This window comes from Manis pentadactyla, chromosome 3, assembly GCF_030020395.1.
Source record: "Manis pentadactyla isolate mManPen7 chromosome 3, mManPen7.hap1, whole genome shotgun sequence".
Lineage (NCBI taxonomy): Eukaryota > Metazoa > Chordata > Mammalia > Pholidota > Manidae > Manis > Manis pentadactyla.
This window is the reverse complement of record NC_080021.1, coordinates 52718889-52737553: the sequence shown is the minus strand read 5'-3', so window position 1 is coordinate 52737553 and position 18665 is coordinate 52718889. Positions and strand designations below refer to the sequence as shown.

Here is an 18665-nt window from a genome sequence, read left to right as displayed (position 1 = left end):
GTCTTCTTCATCAAGCTTTCTTGAGAAATGACAATATTTCTATTTTTCAAGGACCTTCGGTATCACATAGTCAAAGTGGAAAGTCACAAGCTGGATGACACCCGGAGGATGAATCTAATCCATCTTCCTATGATCAGGCAGGGTCACATGAAAAAACTGATTTTGCCTGTGTAGAAACTTCCCTTTGATTCAATCAGTTTTATTTCTCAGTATTAATAGTAACAATAACAATGGAACTTACAATGTGCTAAGTATTCATATAAACACTTTGTGGTTTTAAGTCTCTTAATCATCACACAACATCCAAGAATGTTATTTATTTAGAGTTTTCCTGCCCCACTGGGGGCACTGGAGATCAGGGACTACATAGGTACAACACCTGGCGCACCCCACTCTAGTACTTTAGACAGAGTAAGTTCTCAGGATGTGTAGTTGCATGTAGTTCATCTGTCTTATAAGCTCATTGTTCAAAATATTTAAAAGTCTAGCAATAGCACTTTATTACTGATACTATCAGGGTAAAAATAAAGTTAATAAAAATGAAATGTACTAAGTCTCACTGTAACATTCTGATTTCAGGGCCTCTGCAGAAAATATGTGATGGCATATATGATTAGGGTGTCATTGCTAGGAGACCATGTTTAATTGGTAGAAATAATATTGCATTCCCATTCTGTTCCTGGCTCAGTCTGTCACTCACATACAAAACTCTTCCTCAGCATCTTTCCTACCACTGAAGTCACAGCCTTTCCAGTATCTCCTAATCACATAACCACAATGAGTCACAGATCCGGTGAGGTGTCTTGTTTGGAATCGGTTCTGCATTTTCACCGAGCAGCAAACAGTGAGATGCATTGTGCTTTCCTTGACAGACGGGTGGTACTTTTGGTGTCTCTAGGACCCTGGTTTCCTACTTTAGACGCTGGGTTTTTAGTTTCTAAAGAATGCGAGTTTAACTCTGGCCACTAGGTGGCGCAACAGAACTTTTATTAAATGCTCTCCCTTTTCTGGAAATTTAGTGGTAGTGGCAAAATGTAATTTCTCTGGTATTTAATTTGATAAAGCATATTTAAAAATAAAAAAAAAAATAATGAATCATCAGAAAGGGGGGGAAATTGCCCAACATCATAGAAATGAATCGCTCCTTATTAGCTTAATTCTTGAGCTTGTGCAAGAACAACATGCAATCTGTAAAGAAGAGACATTTTTATGAAAAATTTAAAAAAATTATGACAATTTATCTCTCAGGTCTTAGAAACAATGATCACCCCATACAGAAGTAGAAAATCTTACTAATTAACCACAATTGATTGAAGAAAAGTTTTAGTAAAATTCTATGTCCTTAATTCCATCAGCTTTGATTAAAAGGGAAAAAAACCACATGAGATTCAGGGTCTTTTCTTAGTAGGAGAGTAGCAAAGAGTATGTGAAACTGATGTGCCAAATCTAAGTCTGTGAAAACTGCCAAAGGATGGTTTTGAGCTTGCATTGTTTTTTGACTCTAGGGAAACTTTTGTGGTTCCTTAGCATCTTATCCTTACCCCGATAGAGTTGGTGGGAAACTGAAAAGTTGCTTTAAAGAGCCGTTAAGATCACAGACTGTGGAGTAAGAAAAACCTGTGTTCAAATCCTGTCTCATTGCTTAAAGCACTATGGCCTCAGTCAAGTAAGTAGTTTGTACTTTCTGTAAAATGGGAATAGTACTAAAACTTTTGTCAGAGGCTTGCTGTGAGAACTAATTGAGAGAAAGTAATGAAGCAGATAATGCAGTGTAGTACACGGCCAGACCTCAGTAAACAGCAGCTATTATTTTTGAAAAGACACATTTAACAATTTGGGGTTAACAACAGTTTGGTTTCTTACCTTTGACTGAATTATATTCTGTATAGTTTTGACAATGTTTGGGGGCTGTGATGGTTAATTTTATGTGTAAACTTGGCTACGTCATGGTCTTCAGATATTTGGTCAAATACCAGTTTAAATGTCACTGTAAAGGTATATTTAGATGAGATTAACATTTAAGTCATTAGACTTCGAATAAAACAGAGTATGTGAGTAGGTCTTATCCAATCGGTTGGATTTAAGAGGACTTAAATCCAATCAGAAGGACTTAAGAGAAAAAAAAATCTAGAAATCCCCTGATGATGAAGGAATTCTGCTTCCAGACTGCTTTTGGACCAGAACTAAAACATTAATATTCCAAGGGTCTCCAGCCTGTTGGCCTGCCTTGTAGGTTTTGGACTTGTCACCCCCATGATTGCATGAGCCAATTCCTTAAAATAAATCTCTCTCTCTCTATATATACATATCCTATTGGTTTTGTTTCTCTGGAGTACTCTGACTAATACAGGGATTATGTAAGAATTGGACATAGCAAGATATGGTAACAGTGTTGGGATTGAATGATTATGGACAGCTTGAACAACCTTTATGTGACATTGTCCATATTATAATTTATGATACTTTGGCAATTACATCACTTTTGCTAAAGCATTATGAGAGTCACTGTTCCACTAACATATAAACAGATTTCAAAAGGCTAAAAGGAAAGTAATATAAACACATTTGTGCTTTTTGGAGTTGTTTTTTTTAACTTCAATAAAATGCAAAATTAAAGTAACAGACATATGTCTTTTGAAAAAATTGAAGCAACGTTATTTAGCATAGAGTCATTTACTCGTGTTGCATTGTAAACATTCTACCACATCTATGTCCATTCTCAAATTTACAGAATGGAGAGAAGTCCTTGTGAAATTTTTCACTGAAGGCCCAAGATGTAAACCTAAAACATTCCTTAGGGCATCTAAATAGGTATTTGTGAGTTGAATGATTTTTCAAGTACCTTTTATTTCCCCTAAATCTGAAGTTTGGAAAGACATGAAGGTCTGCCTGCCAGATCTTTCTCTCTCCCCTTCTCTGTGTCTTTCCTTTTCTCCTCCTGCCTGCCTCCCTTTTAAAGATGTGGAAGATTCATTTTCAGGGAGAATTCAAGATACAGAGGTTTTCAACAATCAGCAGTTACCTTTCTTCGTTATCCCTGGATATTCTGGTCTATTCAATGTGACCGCATTTCTTGTCTGTAAAACTGAAATCTATGCTGTTGGTTTCCATCTTTCTAGCTTGTCTTTGCTTATAGGATTGGACACATATTCCACAGCCTGGCTTCAAATGATGTTTCCAGATTAATCTTTAGTTATCACCAATGCTCTGGTCCTAAAGAAATTCTCCTGTTCTTTGAACAGGCAGCAATTCCCCACACTTGTGGTAATAAGTGATAATAAGGCTTCTGCTAGGAGCTTCCACCTGCTCACTCTGTAGACTCCTAAGTATCCTTCTGGGCACACATACCACAAATGTTCCCTCTGTGAACGTCCCTTGAGTGAACGTACGTGACTGATTCAGAAACAACACAAGAGTCAAATGGGTGTAATTTAGAGATAAGAATGTAGGATAACTATTCAGCTTATTTCCTTCCTAAGAAAATAACAAATCTGTTTGAACTACCAAGACAATCTCCATGAAAATAAATTTAGAAAGATTCCATACCTACTTATTTTCTACTTCATTTGGCTTTTGAAAAAAAACTTTTTTCATTTAACAGAAATATAAATGGAAATGGGTTCTTTCTGGAAGGAATTCCATCTTTAATGGAAATGTCAGGAAAGAATGAATCTAAGTCTATATACAACGTTAGCAAGATGTGAAGATGTAACCTTTTTTCTCTATCAGATGATGCTGGTTTTATGGATTTCCAAAAATATACATAAAACCCAAGGAAAAATCTGAAAACTGGTAACTTGCCAAGTCAGAGATAATCCCAAAGAGTCATTGGTATATAATTCAAAGCTTTTATTTTCTTTAAAAGAGAGCCAATTGTTGTCATTTATTCTTAATTAAGCTAGTCATTAAGGTACAAAGAGTTTTAGAACATTTAAAAATATTGTTAAAATAATTTAACTTGTGGCTTTCATATCTTTTTGATCATAATATATAGTAAAACAGACATTTATGTTTTTCCCAGTATACACATAAATACGTTTATGTGCATTTAAAAATGAATAACAGAAACAAAAATTTTATAATAGCTATCCTTACTTATGTGTGAGGCTTTCTGATACGTTCTTTTCTATTTTATATGTTGGCTGCAAACCACTTAAATGAATCCTGCAGTTTGAAAACCATTTATCTAGATGAACCCGTTAACTAATGGAGGAATCGCTCTCTGACAGAAAATAAGAAAACTCTGTTTGCACACATTCCATGATGCTTTTACTCTGCCAGAGTGTCCATTGTGGAACTCCCACTAGAAACTGGAAATTAGGAAACTCCTTTCCTATCATCTCCAGGTGCATCTTTCCTTCCCTTTTCCACCCCTCCCTCTCCCTCTCTTCTCTCTTCCCTCCCGTCTCCTTCCCTCTTTGGCTTTGCTCATCGTTTCAAATATCCAATTAATTTTAAGTTTTACAATCTTAACATATTTGGACTAGTCCTTCTTGCTTTGTATCATCTGCCAAGTTGACAGTCACATGGTTTATATCTTCATCACAATCTTGACGGAACTCCAGACCAGGATATATGCAGGGAAGAGGTCTAGAACACTGACCCAACTCCAGAGCCCCGCAGAGCCGTGAGTCAGCCTAAGGCTGGGAGGGCCTACCTGACCACCTCACCAGGCAGCTTCTGCTGCTTCATCTTGTCCCCAGAGTTATCAATTATGTATTTTCAAGGTGTTATTTTGTGTCTGGATTACATCTTCTTTTTCTGCCTATGCTTCCCATCCTATACATCAATTTGTTGATATGCCCAAATTTATTGCTCTAGCTTGGACCTCTCCTCTGCACTCAAAGTTATTTATCAAAGTGCCTATAGACATCCCACCTAGATATCTCTCCCCTCAAATTCACCCCTCCAAAAACAAGAGTCTGTTTCTACCCCCCTCACCCTACACATACTCTAAAATGTCCTATCTTGTGAATGATGTCTTTATTCTTCCTAATCAGACTTAAATCCTTGGAATCATCCTTGATTCCTCTCTTTCTCACTCCCTTCATGCAGTCAAACAACAAGAACCATGGGCTCTTCCTTTGAATACCTCCAATATTTGGGCACTTAACAGCTCTGCTCCTACGTACTCTGGGTCTGGTCACCGTCATCACTCCTACACATGGTTTCAGTAAGCCTGCTGGGCCTCCCTGCCTTCCACCATTGCTTCTACGTTGTGCACTCCATGCACAGCAGGGAGGGACCCTTTTCAGATGCATCTCAAATAGGTCACTTTCTGCTCAAGATCTTCAGTGGTCTTTGCACCACAGCTTGTACTACTGTCTCCATTAACTTGCCCCCTGCCTTGGCCTCGCTCTTTTTACTCTCCTCTAACTATTGCTTCCTATCACACTGCCTTTGCTCCAGCCACTCAGGCTTCCTTTGTACTGCATTCTTAGCTCTGGCTTTTCATCTCATCCATTTTCCTGTAATATTCCTTCTCTGCCCACCTGTCTCTCCTCTTTCCCAATATCTGCCTGGCTCACTCCCTTACTTCCTACAGGCCTCTGCTCAAATGCTCAATCATACTTCATCAGAGCAGACTTTCATGACTAGTACCACCCTCATCCTCCTTAATCTCTTTATTTTTGTTCATAGCATTATCACCTCCACATATATTACATATTTATTTTTCATTCCCCTCTTTTGAAATTTAAATTCCATGTTTCCAAGTATTTTTTTCAACTATTGTATTTCCAGTGGCTAAAATGGTGCATGGAACATAGTAAGAACTTAGTAAATACCTGTCAAATCAATTAATTGAATAGATGAATCAGTGAACACTACATAGAGAATTAAGAGTTGGGTGAAAAAAACTTAACATGCAGTAATCTACATTAAGCAAAGGGCAGTAAAATTAAAAACATTCAAAAAGAAAAAAAAATCCCTTGGTTATGAGTTTTTTTCCTGGTGGGGGGGGGAAAGCCTCTGCATCTGAATTCAGTCATCTAAAAAGTTTAAATCCGAAGCATTTTTAATAGGAGACATGGTTAGGCATGACTCTCTGATTGTCAGGCCAATCCAGAGCTAATGAGGGGCCTGATTTGTTATGCATTGCCAAGGTACATTCATAAATGGGAAATGTGCATGGTAGCAAAGACAAAGAACTGTAGAGTTTAATTATATTTAAATTAATGCAAGAAGAGTCTGAAAACTCTCCTTCTTTGACACCAATTAGGAGAGAGTGTCTACTAAAGAATAAATCATCTGCTGAGAGAGACCCATAGTTTATTGACTCTAATTCCACATATATTGTTTAGATTATTTTGATTTCATTAAAACATAAGGCAATAAATAAATAAATAAATAAATGCTATATACAACAAGAGCTTAGGTTTTACAGAAAAATTGATAGGGCGTCTTTCTATTAATTATAAAAGCACTTGCCTTGAATAAGTCAACTTTGTTGATGATGCTGAAGTTCACATCAATGGTGAGGGCTAACTGCATTGTAGTCGGCAGGGCCTCAAGCAGGTTTGACTCATCTTTGTAGAGGTAAATACATCAAGCCACAAAGCAGAATAATTAACAAAAAAAATCACCAAAGGATAAGAAAAATTTTCATTCGTTTTTGGTCCAATAAACCTATCACAATAGCTTAATTACTTCCATGAGAGAAAAGAGGTATGTTAATTATAGATGACATAATATTTCTGAATGATTCCAGAACACTGTGTTTGCTGAAACTTTAGACATAAAGCCCAGAGATCATGGGACAAGGGCTAGTGAACAAACCTGATCATCAAAAGCTCCAGTTCTTGTCTTCTGATTCTGTGGATTCTAGTCCTAACATCCAAGGGATGGCAAATAATAATAAGTACCATGTGGCTTTGAAAGCTTACAGAGCTCTGTCACTATCTTATTTGACCCTTGTGACAACTCTAAGAGTAAGTGTTCTCATTCCTGCTTTGCAGAAAGAAGAAAAAAAGAAAGGAACGAACAAAAAATCCTGGACTATCAGAGAAGCTGTAAGTGACTTGCTTAATTGTGCAAAACTGGTAGGTGGCTCAGCTGGGAATAGAATCTGAAGAAGAAATGTGCCGAGTAAATTCAAATTATTGTTATTTACTGGCTTATTAACTCAACAAAGAATGTGAATACACTAAATATTTCTCTACATGTGAATTAAATACTGGCTCTTCGGGCTTCTAAAATATTCCATAAAAAACACTGCCCATTCTTAGTGTCTAGTATCCTATGAGTTTCTGAGAGTTGATTATTTTTTATGTTTTCTTACATCCATTTAGAAAAGAAAAAATGCTATATTATACCTTCATTTTGATTCCAATATTGATTCTAAATATGAAAATCCTTTCTACTAATATTTAGCTCCTTGTTTCCAAAGGTTGTTTGTCCCTAGTTCCCTCCTAAATGAAGGAGTCAGAACAGTATCCACAGGGAGAGAAGAAAGTAGCCCATTACAGCTCCTTTTGCTGCTCTTCCTCCTGCTTGAAACGCCCTCAGGAACAGCTGTAGATGCTCAAGAGAAAGGCAAGTTGCTTTGGTCATTCAGATTCAGGAAGAGGTTCTAAGCATGTGGCTGAAGTCTCTTAAGAGTGGCAGAAAGGTGAAAAAAAGGTCTTCGTGTCAACAAGCAGAGGTTCTTATCTGCTCTTAAGAACCTTTGTGATTTGGGAATCCCAGTGTAATTTTCACTCTGGAGGCAGTAGCTCTTTGGCTTCTCAGTGGCACTAATTCCTATTTTTATATGGCAAGGCATAAACTGATTATTATCAACTAGCATGTTATCTTTAACTTACTTTATATCCTTTAATAAAAAAATATTTTTCAACTTAGTATTAGAGTGCTAATAGTATATGCCAGAAATTATGAATGGTCTTTCGGAAGAGACTGTGTGCCTTACAGTAGGTTGGATGTAGCCTCAAAGATTGCTGTTCTTCTAAGTACTGTGCTCTAGGTAAGAGGCTGACACTGCAGAAAGTGTAAGGTTTGGAGGACCACAGAAGCAAGTATGATTCCATTTAGGGCATTTGCTGGCCCCGTGCACTTGGCTAAATTTTTCAGTTAGAAGCCTCCATTTCCTTGTCTCCCAAAAGGGGTTGATGACACTAATTTTCCCAGTTCTTCTTCCTATTTCTTAGTGAAGATTATTTGAGGCAATGTGTGTAATACCTAGCATCTGGTAGGCACTGAATAAAATTTAGCCTTTGCTCTTTTAGGATTTGTATAATCGGTATGTTTTCTCTAGAAATGTAAGAAAAAATCCCATAGTATTAAATTAATGCTTTAAAGATCATTTGGTTTTTTTTTTCTAATCTTTTGTTCAAATCCAGTTAGTCTCTACTTGTACCTTACAGAATTTTCATTAAAACATGGTTTGCAGGATTTAGTCATTAATTTTGCCATGCTTACCTAGCATTCTCTGAGAGTCCCACGTATATTCATACCAAGTCTGAACCCGATTCTGCACACTCTTAGGGATGGAATAAGTTTTCATGTAGGCGATGGTCTGATCCATGCAGATGCGGAAGTTGTTCTGATTGGCTGTAGCTGCCCCAATTACATCTTGCATCTGAAAGCACAAATATGGGTTCCTCCACATCCAGCAGATCAACTGGAAAGAGTTACTAAAAGCCCAGTTGAAATAAGAGTTCTCATGTGCTACATTCCATTCTAGTGCACTGACTCCTTGATTTTTAATACACTGATATTGGGCCCTAGTTTCAACCATTTACATAAAATATTAGGCAAATCATGTCCTCTTCCTGACCCAATAAGGACAACAATAAGATCTGTCTTACCTAACACGTGAGGTTTTTATGAGGATTTAGTCACATATAGCATGTGACTGTACACAATCTTCTTTGTAAACTTGTATATTACTGTAAAGATGTTAGTAGATATCTTAAAAATTATATAGTTTCTGCTTATGTAAGGTATTTACAAAGCTGAGCAATTACTTGGCAGAATGGCTAGTCCATTTTGGTGAGTCTTGCTTTGAAAGCATCTTTCATAGATTATCCAGTGTGGCTGGCTATATAGACTCAATTCATCATGAAATTGCAACCTCTGTACTTCCCTTTGTGTTGTTTAGACAGATAAAATCAAATCTCATCATGCTTAAGGCATAGTATTCAGCAGAAGTCGAAATGTGCTGAAATTACTGAAGCATCAACTACTGCTGTGACAATACTTAAGGAACTGTCAGGTTTTAGTTCTTGGATGTTTATAACTCAGCCATAAAAACCCACTCTAGGTTAAAAGCTGATCTTTAAGGTCTCAGCACAAAGAAGATATATAGCTCAACTCTACCTCTCACAAAGGGGGAAGAAAGTGGTTGTAAATTTGCTTTGACTGTGGGTTTGTAATAGGGAGGAAAACAAGGGCTTCACTTTCAGACTCTTAAGACTTTGCTCATTCATTCTAGTAGCAGAATCTTTTCAGATTATGGAAAACTATGCATCCTTTGAGGACTAGCTCAAATGGCTTTTTTATTGTGATGCCTTCCTCAGTTTCCAGTTTTAGACTTAAGAGGTTCTTCTGTTTTTCAAAAAGTATCTGTGAGGAGCTATGCAGATAGTCAACTGGACATCTCGTTCAGTTTTTAACTTACTCCTTGGGGGTAATTCCAAATATTCTTCAACAATTATTAGATCTCTTTCTCCCAAGATGTTCTTGACAGATGATGAACATTACCAAGTCACCTGAGGCCATGAGAATGGGGATATCAGGGGTTCGGTTGGGAGATTTAACAGAGTTTTAAATTGGGAACCAAAGACAATTAAAAGCATTATTGATTGGTGTTGAGGGCCCAGAATTTGTAGTGACAGTATCTGAAGGGCTCATGTGCTATTCTTCAGCAACACTGGGTTTTGGTCGGGTAGATGAAGGAGACGTGCATTCCATGGTGTGTTGCAGATGAGAGGAAGGAAATGTCAGTCTCTATGAATTGTCCCAGAGAATGGAATATCGCGGTTAAAATGTGACAATAGGTCCAGAGTGTAATTCTTGGTGTGGCTATATGTGGGAATTCTGAATAAGTGGAAGTTTTGTCCCAGGTCATCTTATTATTATTATTATTTTTAACTCTTTTCCTTCTCAGCATTTTTAAATTCACTATGAGAGTTTAAGGCACAAATCTGTACCTCCTGATTTAGTCTTTTTGGGGGTTCTAGTACTACATTTTAGTGGCTTGGTATTTCTATTCTTCTTGGAACCTCAAATTCAATGTAAAGGAAGGTTTGGTGTGCTATATAAAGCAGTACTTTTCCAATTTCCAAGTGCATGTGAATCCTCTGACTTACTATAATGCAGATTCCAACTCAGTATGTTTGGGATGAGGCCTGAAACCTCAATTTCACAAGTGGTGCTTCTGTCTCTAACCTGAAAATCACACTTTGAGTAGCAAGAGATTTGAACTGGAACTAGACATAGTTTTTTCAATCTTGTAAAAATTGTGTTGGATACAGTAAGTGTCTATTATTCTCAATGTTATATGGTTCTATCATATGACTGTATGAATTAGCAATGACTCTTAATCTCTTTAAACTGGAGTTTCCTCATCCGTAAAACTGAGAAAACATTGAAGGGGATGTGGCTACCTCACATAGATTTTATGAGAAACTATGAAATAATTTGATTTTTGCTATTTATATTCAAATTAATTGCATTTCTCTCTAAACCAGCTTCCTGTTTTCAGTAATTTTTAATGCAATCTCTCTGGCCATTAAGATTATGATATTTTATATTTACAGCTTTTAACTGCTTGGTGCTCTTCTTCCCAAACCAAACTAGTTTCTAGATAGAGTTTCCTCAAAACCTCTCTCTCTACTCCATTATCAGGTTCAGGCTGAAGTTGCAGCTGTTGCCTATGTTAACGCTGGGTTTTACTTTAAGTATTTTGAAGCTTTAATATCTGGGACTATCCCTCCCAGGGCCAGCTAATCCCTAGAGACAGAGCGCGTCTCTCACGTGCAGAGTGAATCCAGAGCCCATGTTCCCAGCAGCCTTCATTATTGGTCTTTCACATTCCAGGCTACAGTCCATCAGCACTAATCACCCCAGGACCTGGTACTAGACAACTAAAGACAGCCCTCTGTGCCAGAGCCTGCTCCAAATATCCAAACTCGCCAAACCTAAGCCTGTTTCCTTTGCTTCCCTTGTTCCTTAGTGCTCTGCACGCGGCTCCCGAGGCACGGTGTGACCCGTCCTCTTGATCTGTTTATGTAACAGGCTGTCTTTTCAATGCCAGTTATCTCCTGATCTCACCTCTTAAAACTTCACCATACCTAAATAAAATAAAACCTGTATTTTAAAACAGTATTATCTCTTCAAATTCATATTATATTTTGATTAATCTTCCTTGAATCTCTTTGTTCAAAGTCTCCCCTGGCTGACTTCCCATTGCCTTTAGGATAAACTTCAACATCTTTAATTTAACTTTCAGAGCTCTTATATACATCTCTAACTGATTTACAAATCCTTCACTCCAGTTATTCTGGTATTTTTCCTGTTTTCTTAAACATACTTGTGCTTTATCATTACTATCTTTTACACACAGTTTCTGATTGAAGTGAACTATTTATAACTACTGAATCCTACCTGGCTTTTAAAGATGTTGCAAATTCATTCTCCCCTATGAAACCTTTGGGATGCTTCCCTTTTCTGAACTAATAGAGCTTTCAAACTGTCCTCTGGTACTTCCCGTGGATAGTACATCCATGACATTCATGGGTGTAGGATTAGAGTTTTGATCAGCTTAGACATAAAGAATAGGGTTTTTTGCTAAATTTTGTTAAAGTATGGGTTTTACTTATACCACTGTGAATGTGGTGAATGGGAACCGATCATTTATCTGGTAAGAATAATCATTTTATAATTTTTGTCTCTTTACCCAGCACACAAATCTCAACATAGTTTTTTTTTTTTTTGGCTCTCAAACATATAGTATGTAAAGTACTTTCCAGGGAAGGATAACTTCCATAGACACTAAGCTGTCAAGCTTTACATTTTCTTGTGAATCTGGGAATTCACAAATATACTGGGCTCTTACCCTTGCAGATGCCAACTACCTGGCCATAGAGTTGTTTGTGTATTTGTTTTACCTTCTTACTAGACTGTGATTACTTGAGAATAAGGACAAAGAAACACCATAATAAACATTTATGAACCCATAATATATTAACTAGATTAATTTAGATGACATTTGGTAGCCTGTGGTTTAAATGATCTCTGAAGTTGATTTTAACCCAGGGATTTTATGAAAACATTTGAAGTTTAAGTAAAGAAGAGAGCTCTTAAAGAGTTTCAGGAAACTCCAAGTAAGAAGTTAACTTAGAAACTTGACTTTCTCTGAGAATCTGACCTGATACTCATTGTGGGTGGGTCTTCTGATAGATTTAATGTTTTAAAAATTGACAGGCAATGTTGACCCATTCTCATTGCCCTCCAATTTATTGAAATAGATGAAAGTTAGTAAAAAAAGAAAAGTACTAGATTTAGTTTTTCCTCTGTAAAGTTATAAAGACCTCTTAGCCTTTCAAATATGACAGCATTATGTATCTGGGGATTCACATCTCAATTTACCTGACCAATTAAGCTGGAGAACACAAAAACTCCAGAAAAAAAATTCAACAGTTGAAAAAAAATTTCAAATGAACTTTGTGGATCTGGAAGGCCTCCAATGGTAATTAAAGTTCGAACTGCCCAATAATAACATCTCAGATACCTGTGAAAAGAGAAGATACACACTTTGCTTTTTATCATAGCATTAAAATACCACTATGCTTAGGAGTATAGGTTACTACAAAGTCATAACAACATATTTCCTCTTAATCAAGATTTTCTTTCTATAGGCAGCATTAACAAATAACATGTGTACTAATGTAAACTCCTTGATAAACACTGTGAAATGGCTAAACAATTAAACCCAAAGAGGGTGTTTTATTAGCTGTTCCATTTATCTCTTCCTGAAAAACCAATCACACCAAAATATAGTGGTATAAAGCAACTATTTTGTTACGTTCATCATTTTGTGGGTCAGGTATTTGTGTAAGACCCAGTAGGGAGGACTCATGTCTGCTCCATAATGGGTGGACCCTCAGCTAGGGGGCTGGAGACAGCTGGGAAGATTTGACTAAGGCCAGATGTCTAGGGCCTTCATTCTGTTGACTGGGTTCTCTGTTCTCTACACCATTTGTCTGGAATGCCCAAGGTATCTTCTCTCACATGTCTGAGCCTGGGCTGGGAAGGTTGGAACAGCTGTGGTATCTCTCTCTTCATTCAGCCTGTCATATAACCAGCTTTAGCTTCCTCACAGCATGACAGTCTCAGAGTAGGTGGACTTCTTGGTTGGTGCCTAGTTTTCCCACAGCAGTAGTAGTCCAGGCAGTAGCTGTAAGTCTTCTTCTAACTCAGAAGTCCCTTAACATCTCAATCTCTTGCCACATTATATTTGTCAAGCAAGTCACTAAGGCCAGCTCAGACTAAAGGGAAGGGATATTTGAATCCACATCTCAATGAGAGGAGCAGCAAAGTATTTGAGGTCATCTCTAAACTACTATGCATATTGATTTGTGAGGAATATCATAGAGAGCAAGGATATTTATACAGAAGGGAGATCCTTTGACAGTTTATATCAAGTTGTTTTTACTGATGGAAAATAGAGCAGGTATATATATATATATATATATATGTATCTGCTGTCTCTTTTCTATCCACATCTTATATTATTGAATATATAAACCATGGTAGAGACAGAGGAGAACTGAGCTTCATTTTAAGAACATTACTCTTGGGTGGAATAAGGAATTTATCTAGAAATTTAGTATTGAGGAAAACAAAGTATGCTCAGAAATCTATTAGAACAAGATGCTTGAGTTATCTTGAGCAATTTCAAATAGAGAGACTGAGATCATTATAGCCTAAACAGAAAGAGAATCAGGCATCAGGGAAACAGAAAAGAATATGATAAAGATTAGGACAGAACGTACAAGATTCACTCAGGTACATTTGGCTAAGGGTTTCATGGAGTCCACAGTGAGGTGGGAATGGAAGTTAGTATTACAGCTCTACTGTATATATATTTTTGTGTAATATTAGGTATAGTATTTGGTATATTCCATATGGCTCTGATAACATGGATCAGGCATTCACATGAATCCTTAAAGAAAAATGACCTGTTCTGGAGAATATTTCCAGATATTGTTACAGAGAGGCATTTGAATTTAGTGGGTCCCAAATAACTATTGTAGTTTCCAGGGTAGATAGAGAAAAACAGCACTTTTTACAGAATCCAGCCCTAGTCAGGCTTTTATTTCTTGTCTGGGTATGCTGCATAATTATGTATTAATAATTGTGTATTAGTCTTTGAGCAAGGGTGCTATTTTTCTAGTGAAAGACTACTGTTTTCAGATCTTCAAACAGTAAGAAATTGAGGTTTACAAAAAAGAATCAAACTGCATCTGAAGTCAATATTCAAATAACAGATCTAGGAAGAAAGGACTCATTTTGAAATTCAATACTCATGAAGGACGTGAGTTTTTTTTAACGTGGTGGATATAGGAACAGAAAAATAATTAACTCTTTGGTAGAGTTTGAAACCTCTGTGCCAAGAGAATAAAACTATTACCACTCTGCAATTTTTTCTATCTAGCTTCCTTGAACTTACTAATATTGCAGTGAACTTGATGTCAAGGAGAACCATCTTAAAAAAGTATGGAGTTAATTTTATGGATTGCATTTTAACTTTTCAAATTCCAATTTATAATTTCCCATTACCTGATTTAGTTTGGTCACAGGTCCTAGACCTGTGAGTCTCTTTAAATTAAGGAAATTTATTGCATTCTAATACTATCCAAGAATGGGAGAGGGACTAGATTCTTTCCCAACATTGCTAACTCGATTACAAGTGTTGAGATTGCTGTCCCTTCAAAGTCACTGTAGTGTTAACAGAAACAAACATATATATTTTTTCCCTCATTATCTTATTTATGGATGTTAAAAAATAAAAATGTAATGTGAAACTTAGGTGTACATTTTCCAAATCTGATGGGTTAACCTTGAACTATTTTTTCGTATATGAAGTAGAATATGTATGTTGGAAGTTTTTTTCTCTGATGCTTTGAAGTTTATTTGGGGATTCTTTTCTCAGTCATGTCTCACACCCAGACATGCACAACCAAAGGAAAGATTTGTAATTTAATTAGATGACATTTTATTGACTTTTCTAGCAGTGGCTTAGTCAAGTGTGTCCATCTCTAATATTTACACCACAGACATTTGATAGATTTTTTTTTCATTAAGGTATCATTGATATACAATCTTATGCTCAGGTTTCATGTATTTAATACATTCCTCCTATTATCAAGTCCCCACCACATACCCATTATAGTCACTGTCCATCAGCATAGTAAGATGCTATAGAGTCACTACTTGTCTTCTCTGTGCTATACTTCCTTATCTGTGCCCCCCCTATATTATGTGCATAATACCCATTAATCCTGTTATACCTCCATTCCCACCCACCCTCCCCAACCCTTTTCCATTTGGTAACCACTAATCCATTCTTGGGTTTTGTGAGTCTGCTGCTGTTTTGTTCCTTCAGTTTTTGATTTGTTATACTCCACAGATGAGGGAAATCATTTGGCACTTGTCTTTCTCCACCTGGCTTATTTCACTGAGCATAATACCCTCTAGCTCCATCCAAGTTGTTGCAAATGGTAAGATTTGTTTTCTTCTTACAGCTGAATAATATTTCATTGTGTATATGTACCACATCTTCCTTATCCATTCATCTACTGAAGGACACTTAGGTTGCTTCCATTTCTTGGCTATTGTAAATAGTGGTGCGATAAACATAGGGGTGCATATGTCTTTTTGAATCTGTGATCCTGTTTTCTTCAGGTAAATTCTTAGGAGTGGAATTCCTGGGTCAAATGGAATTTTTATTTTTAGTTTTTTGAGGAACTTCTATATTACTTTCCACAATGGTTGAACTAATTTACATTTCCACCAGCAGTGTAGGAGGGTTCCCCTTTCTCTGCATCCTCACCAGCATTTGTTGTTGTTTGTCTTTTGGATGTTGGCCATCCTAACTGGTGTGAGGTGATATCTCATTGCAGTTTTAATTTGCATTTCTCTGATGATTAGTGATGTGGAGCATCTTTTCATGTGCCTGTTGGCCATCTGATTTTCTTCTTTGGAGAACTGTTTGTTCAGACCCTCTGCCCATTTTCTAAATGTGTTATTTGCTTTTTGGGTGTTGGGGGATGTGAGTTTTTTATATATTTTGGATGTCAACCCCTTATTGGATATGTCATTTACAAATATATCCTCCCATACTGTAGGATGCCTTTTTGTTCTACTGATGGTGTCCTTTGCTGTACAGAAGCTTTTTAGTTTGATGTTGTTCCACTTGTTCATTTTTGCTTTTGTTTCCCTTGCCCAAGGAGATATGTTCATGAAAAAGTTGCTCATGTTTATATTCAAGAGAATTTTGCCAATGTTTTCTTCTAAGAGTTTTATGGTTTCATGACTTACATTCAGGTCTTTGATCCATTCGAGTTTGCTTTGTTTATGGAGTTAGACAGTAATCCAATTTCATTCTCTTGCATGTAGCTGTCCAGTTTTGCCAAAACCAGCTGTTGAAGAGGCTGTCTTTTCCCTATTGTATGTCCATGGCTCCTTTATCATATATTAATTGGCCATATATGCTTGGGTTTATATCTGGGCTCTCTGTTCTATTCCATTGATCTATGGCTCTGTCCTCGTGCCAGTACCAAATTGTCTTGATTACTGTGGCTTTGTAGTAGAGCTTGAAGTTGGGGAGCATAATGCCCCCAGCTTTATTCTTCCTTCTCAGGATTGCTTTGGCTTTTTGGGGTCTTTTGTAGTTCCATATGAATTTTCGAACATTTGTTACAGTTCATTGAAGAATGCTGTTGGTATTTTGATAGCAATTGCATTGAATCTGTAGATTGCTTTAGGCAGGATGGCCATTTTGCCAATATTAATTCTGCCTACCCAAGAGCATGGGATGAATTTCTATTTATTAGTGTCCTCATTAATTTCTCAAGAGTCTCTCGTAGTTTTCAGGGTATAGATCTTTCACTTCCTTGGCTAGTTTTATTCCTAGGTATTTTATTTTTTGATGAATTGTGAATGGAATTGTTTTTCTGACTTCTCTTTCTGCTAGTTCATTGTTAGTGTGTAGGAATGCAACAAATTTCTGTGTATTATTTTTGTATCCTGAACTTTGCTGAATTCCTATATTAGTTCTAGTAGTTTTGGAGCAGATTCTTTAGGATTTTTTATGTACATTATCATGTCATATGCAAAACATGACAGTTTAACTTATTCCTTACCTATCTGGATGCCTTTTATTTCTTTGTGTTGTCTAATTTCTATGGCTAAGACCTCGAGTAGTATGTTGAATAGAAGTGGGGAGAGTGGACATATTTGTTTTGTTCCCGATTTTAGAGGAAAAGCTTTAAGCTTTTCACTGTTAAGTATGATGTTGGCTGTGGGTTTATCATATATGGCCTTTTTTATGTTGAGGTACTTGCCCTCTATACCCATTTTGATGAGAGTTTTTTTTTATCATGAATGGGTGTTAAATTTTGTCAAATGCCTTTTCAGCATCTATGGAAATGATCATGTGATTTTTGTCCTTCTTTTTATTGATGTGATAGATGATGTTGATGGGTTTTTTAATGTTGTACCGTCCTTGCATCCTTGGAATGAATCCCACTTGATCACGATGTATGATCTTTTTGATGTATTTTTGAATTTGGTTTGATAATATATTATTGAGTATTTCTGCATCTGTGTTCATCAGGGATATTGGTCTGTAATTTTCTTTTTTTGTCGTTTCTTTGGTTTTCATATCAGAATGATGCTGACTACGTAGAATGAGTTTGGTGGTATTCTCTCCTCTTCTATTTTTTGGAAAACTTTAAGGAGGATATGTATTAGGTCTTCTCTAAATGTCTGGTAAAATTCAGTGTTGAAACCATCTGGTATGGGGGTTTTGTTCTTGGGTAGTTTTTTGATTACCGATTCAATTTCATTGCTAGTAATTGGTTTGTTTAGATTTTCTGTTTCTTCCTGGGTCAATCTTGGAAAGTTGTATTTTTCCAGAAAGTTGTCTATTTCTTCTAGGTTGTCCAGTTGTTAGCATATAATTTTTCATAGAATTCTTTCATAATTCTTTGTATTTCAGTGGTATACATAGTGATTTTTCCTTTCTCATTTCTGATTCTGTTTATGTTTATAGATGCTCTCTCTTTTTTTTTTTTTTGATAAGTCTGTCTAGGGGTTTATTTATTTTGTTTATTTTCTCAAAGAACCAGCTCTTGGTTTCACTGATTCTTTCTATTGTTTTTATTCTTCTCAATTTTATTTATTTCTTCTCTGCTCTTTATTTTATCCCTCCTTCTACTGACTTTAGGCCTCATTTGTTCTTTTTCCAGTTTCAATAATTATGAATTTAGACTGTACATTTGGGATTTTTCTTCCTTCTTTAAACAAGCCTGGACTGCTGTATACTTTCCTCTTAGCACTTCCTTTGCTGCATCCCACAGAAGTTGGGTCATTGAGCTGTTGTATTCATTTGTCTCCATACATTTCTTGATCTCTTCTTAATTTGGTTATTGATCCATTGA

The 18665-nt window shown here is 36.5% G+C and overlaps 1 protein-coding gene across 1 annotated transcript in view; it reads right to left on the bottom strand.

Moving 5' to 3' along the window:
* The window catches only part of CNGB3 (cyclic nucleotide gated channel subunit beta 3), a 175905-nt gene that overhangs the window by 37416 nt on the left and 119824 nt on the right, over positions 1 to 18665 (bottom strand). The window contains exons 11-13 of the mRNA XM_036925101.2: positions 12589 to 12730; positions 8416 to 8575; positions 6430 to 6527 (exon numbers count right to left, since the gene is read on the bottom strand). Of these exons, the coding sequence (XP_036780996.2) occupies positions 6430 to 6527; positions 8416 to 8575; positions 12589 to 12730 (400 nt within the window). The remainder of the gene's footprint in view (positions 1 to 6429; positions 6528 to 8415; positions 8576 to 12588; positions 12731 to 18665) is intronic.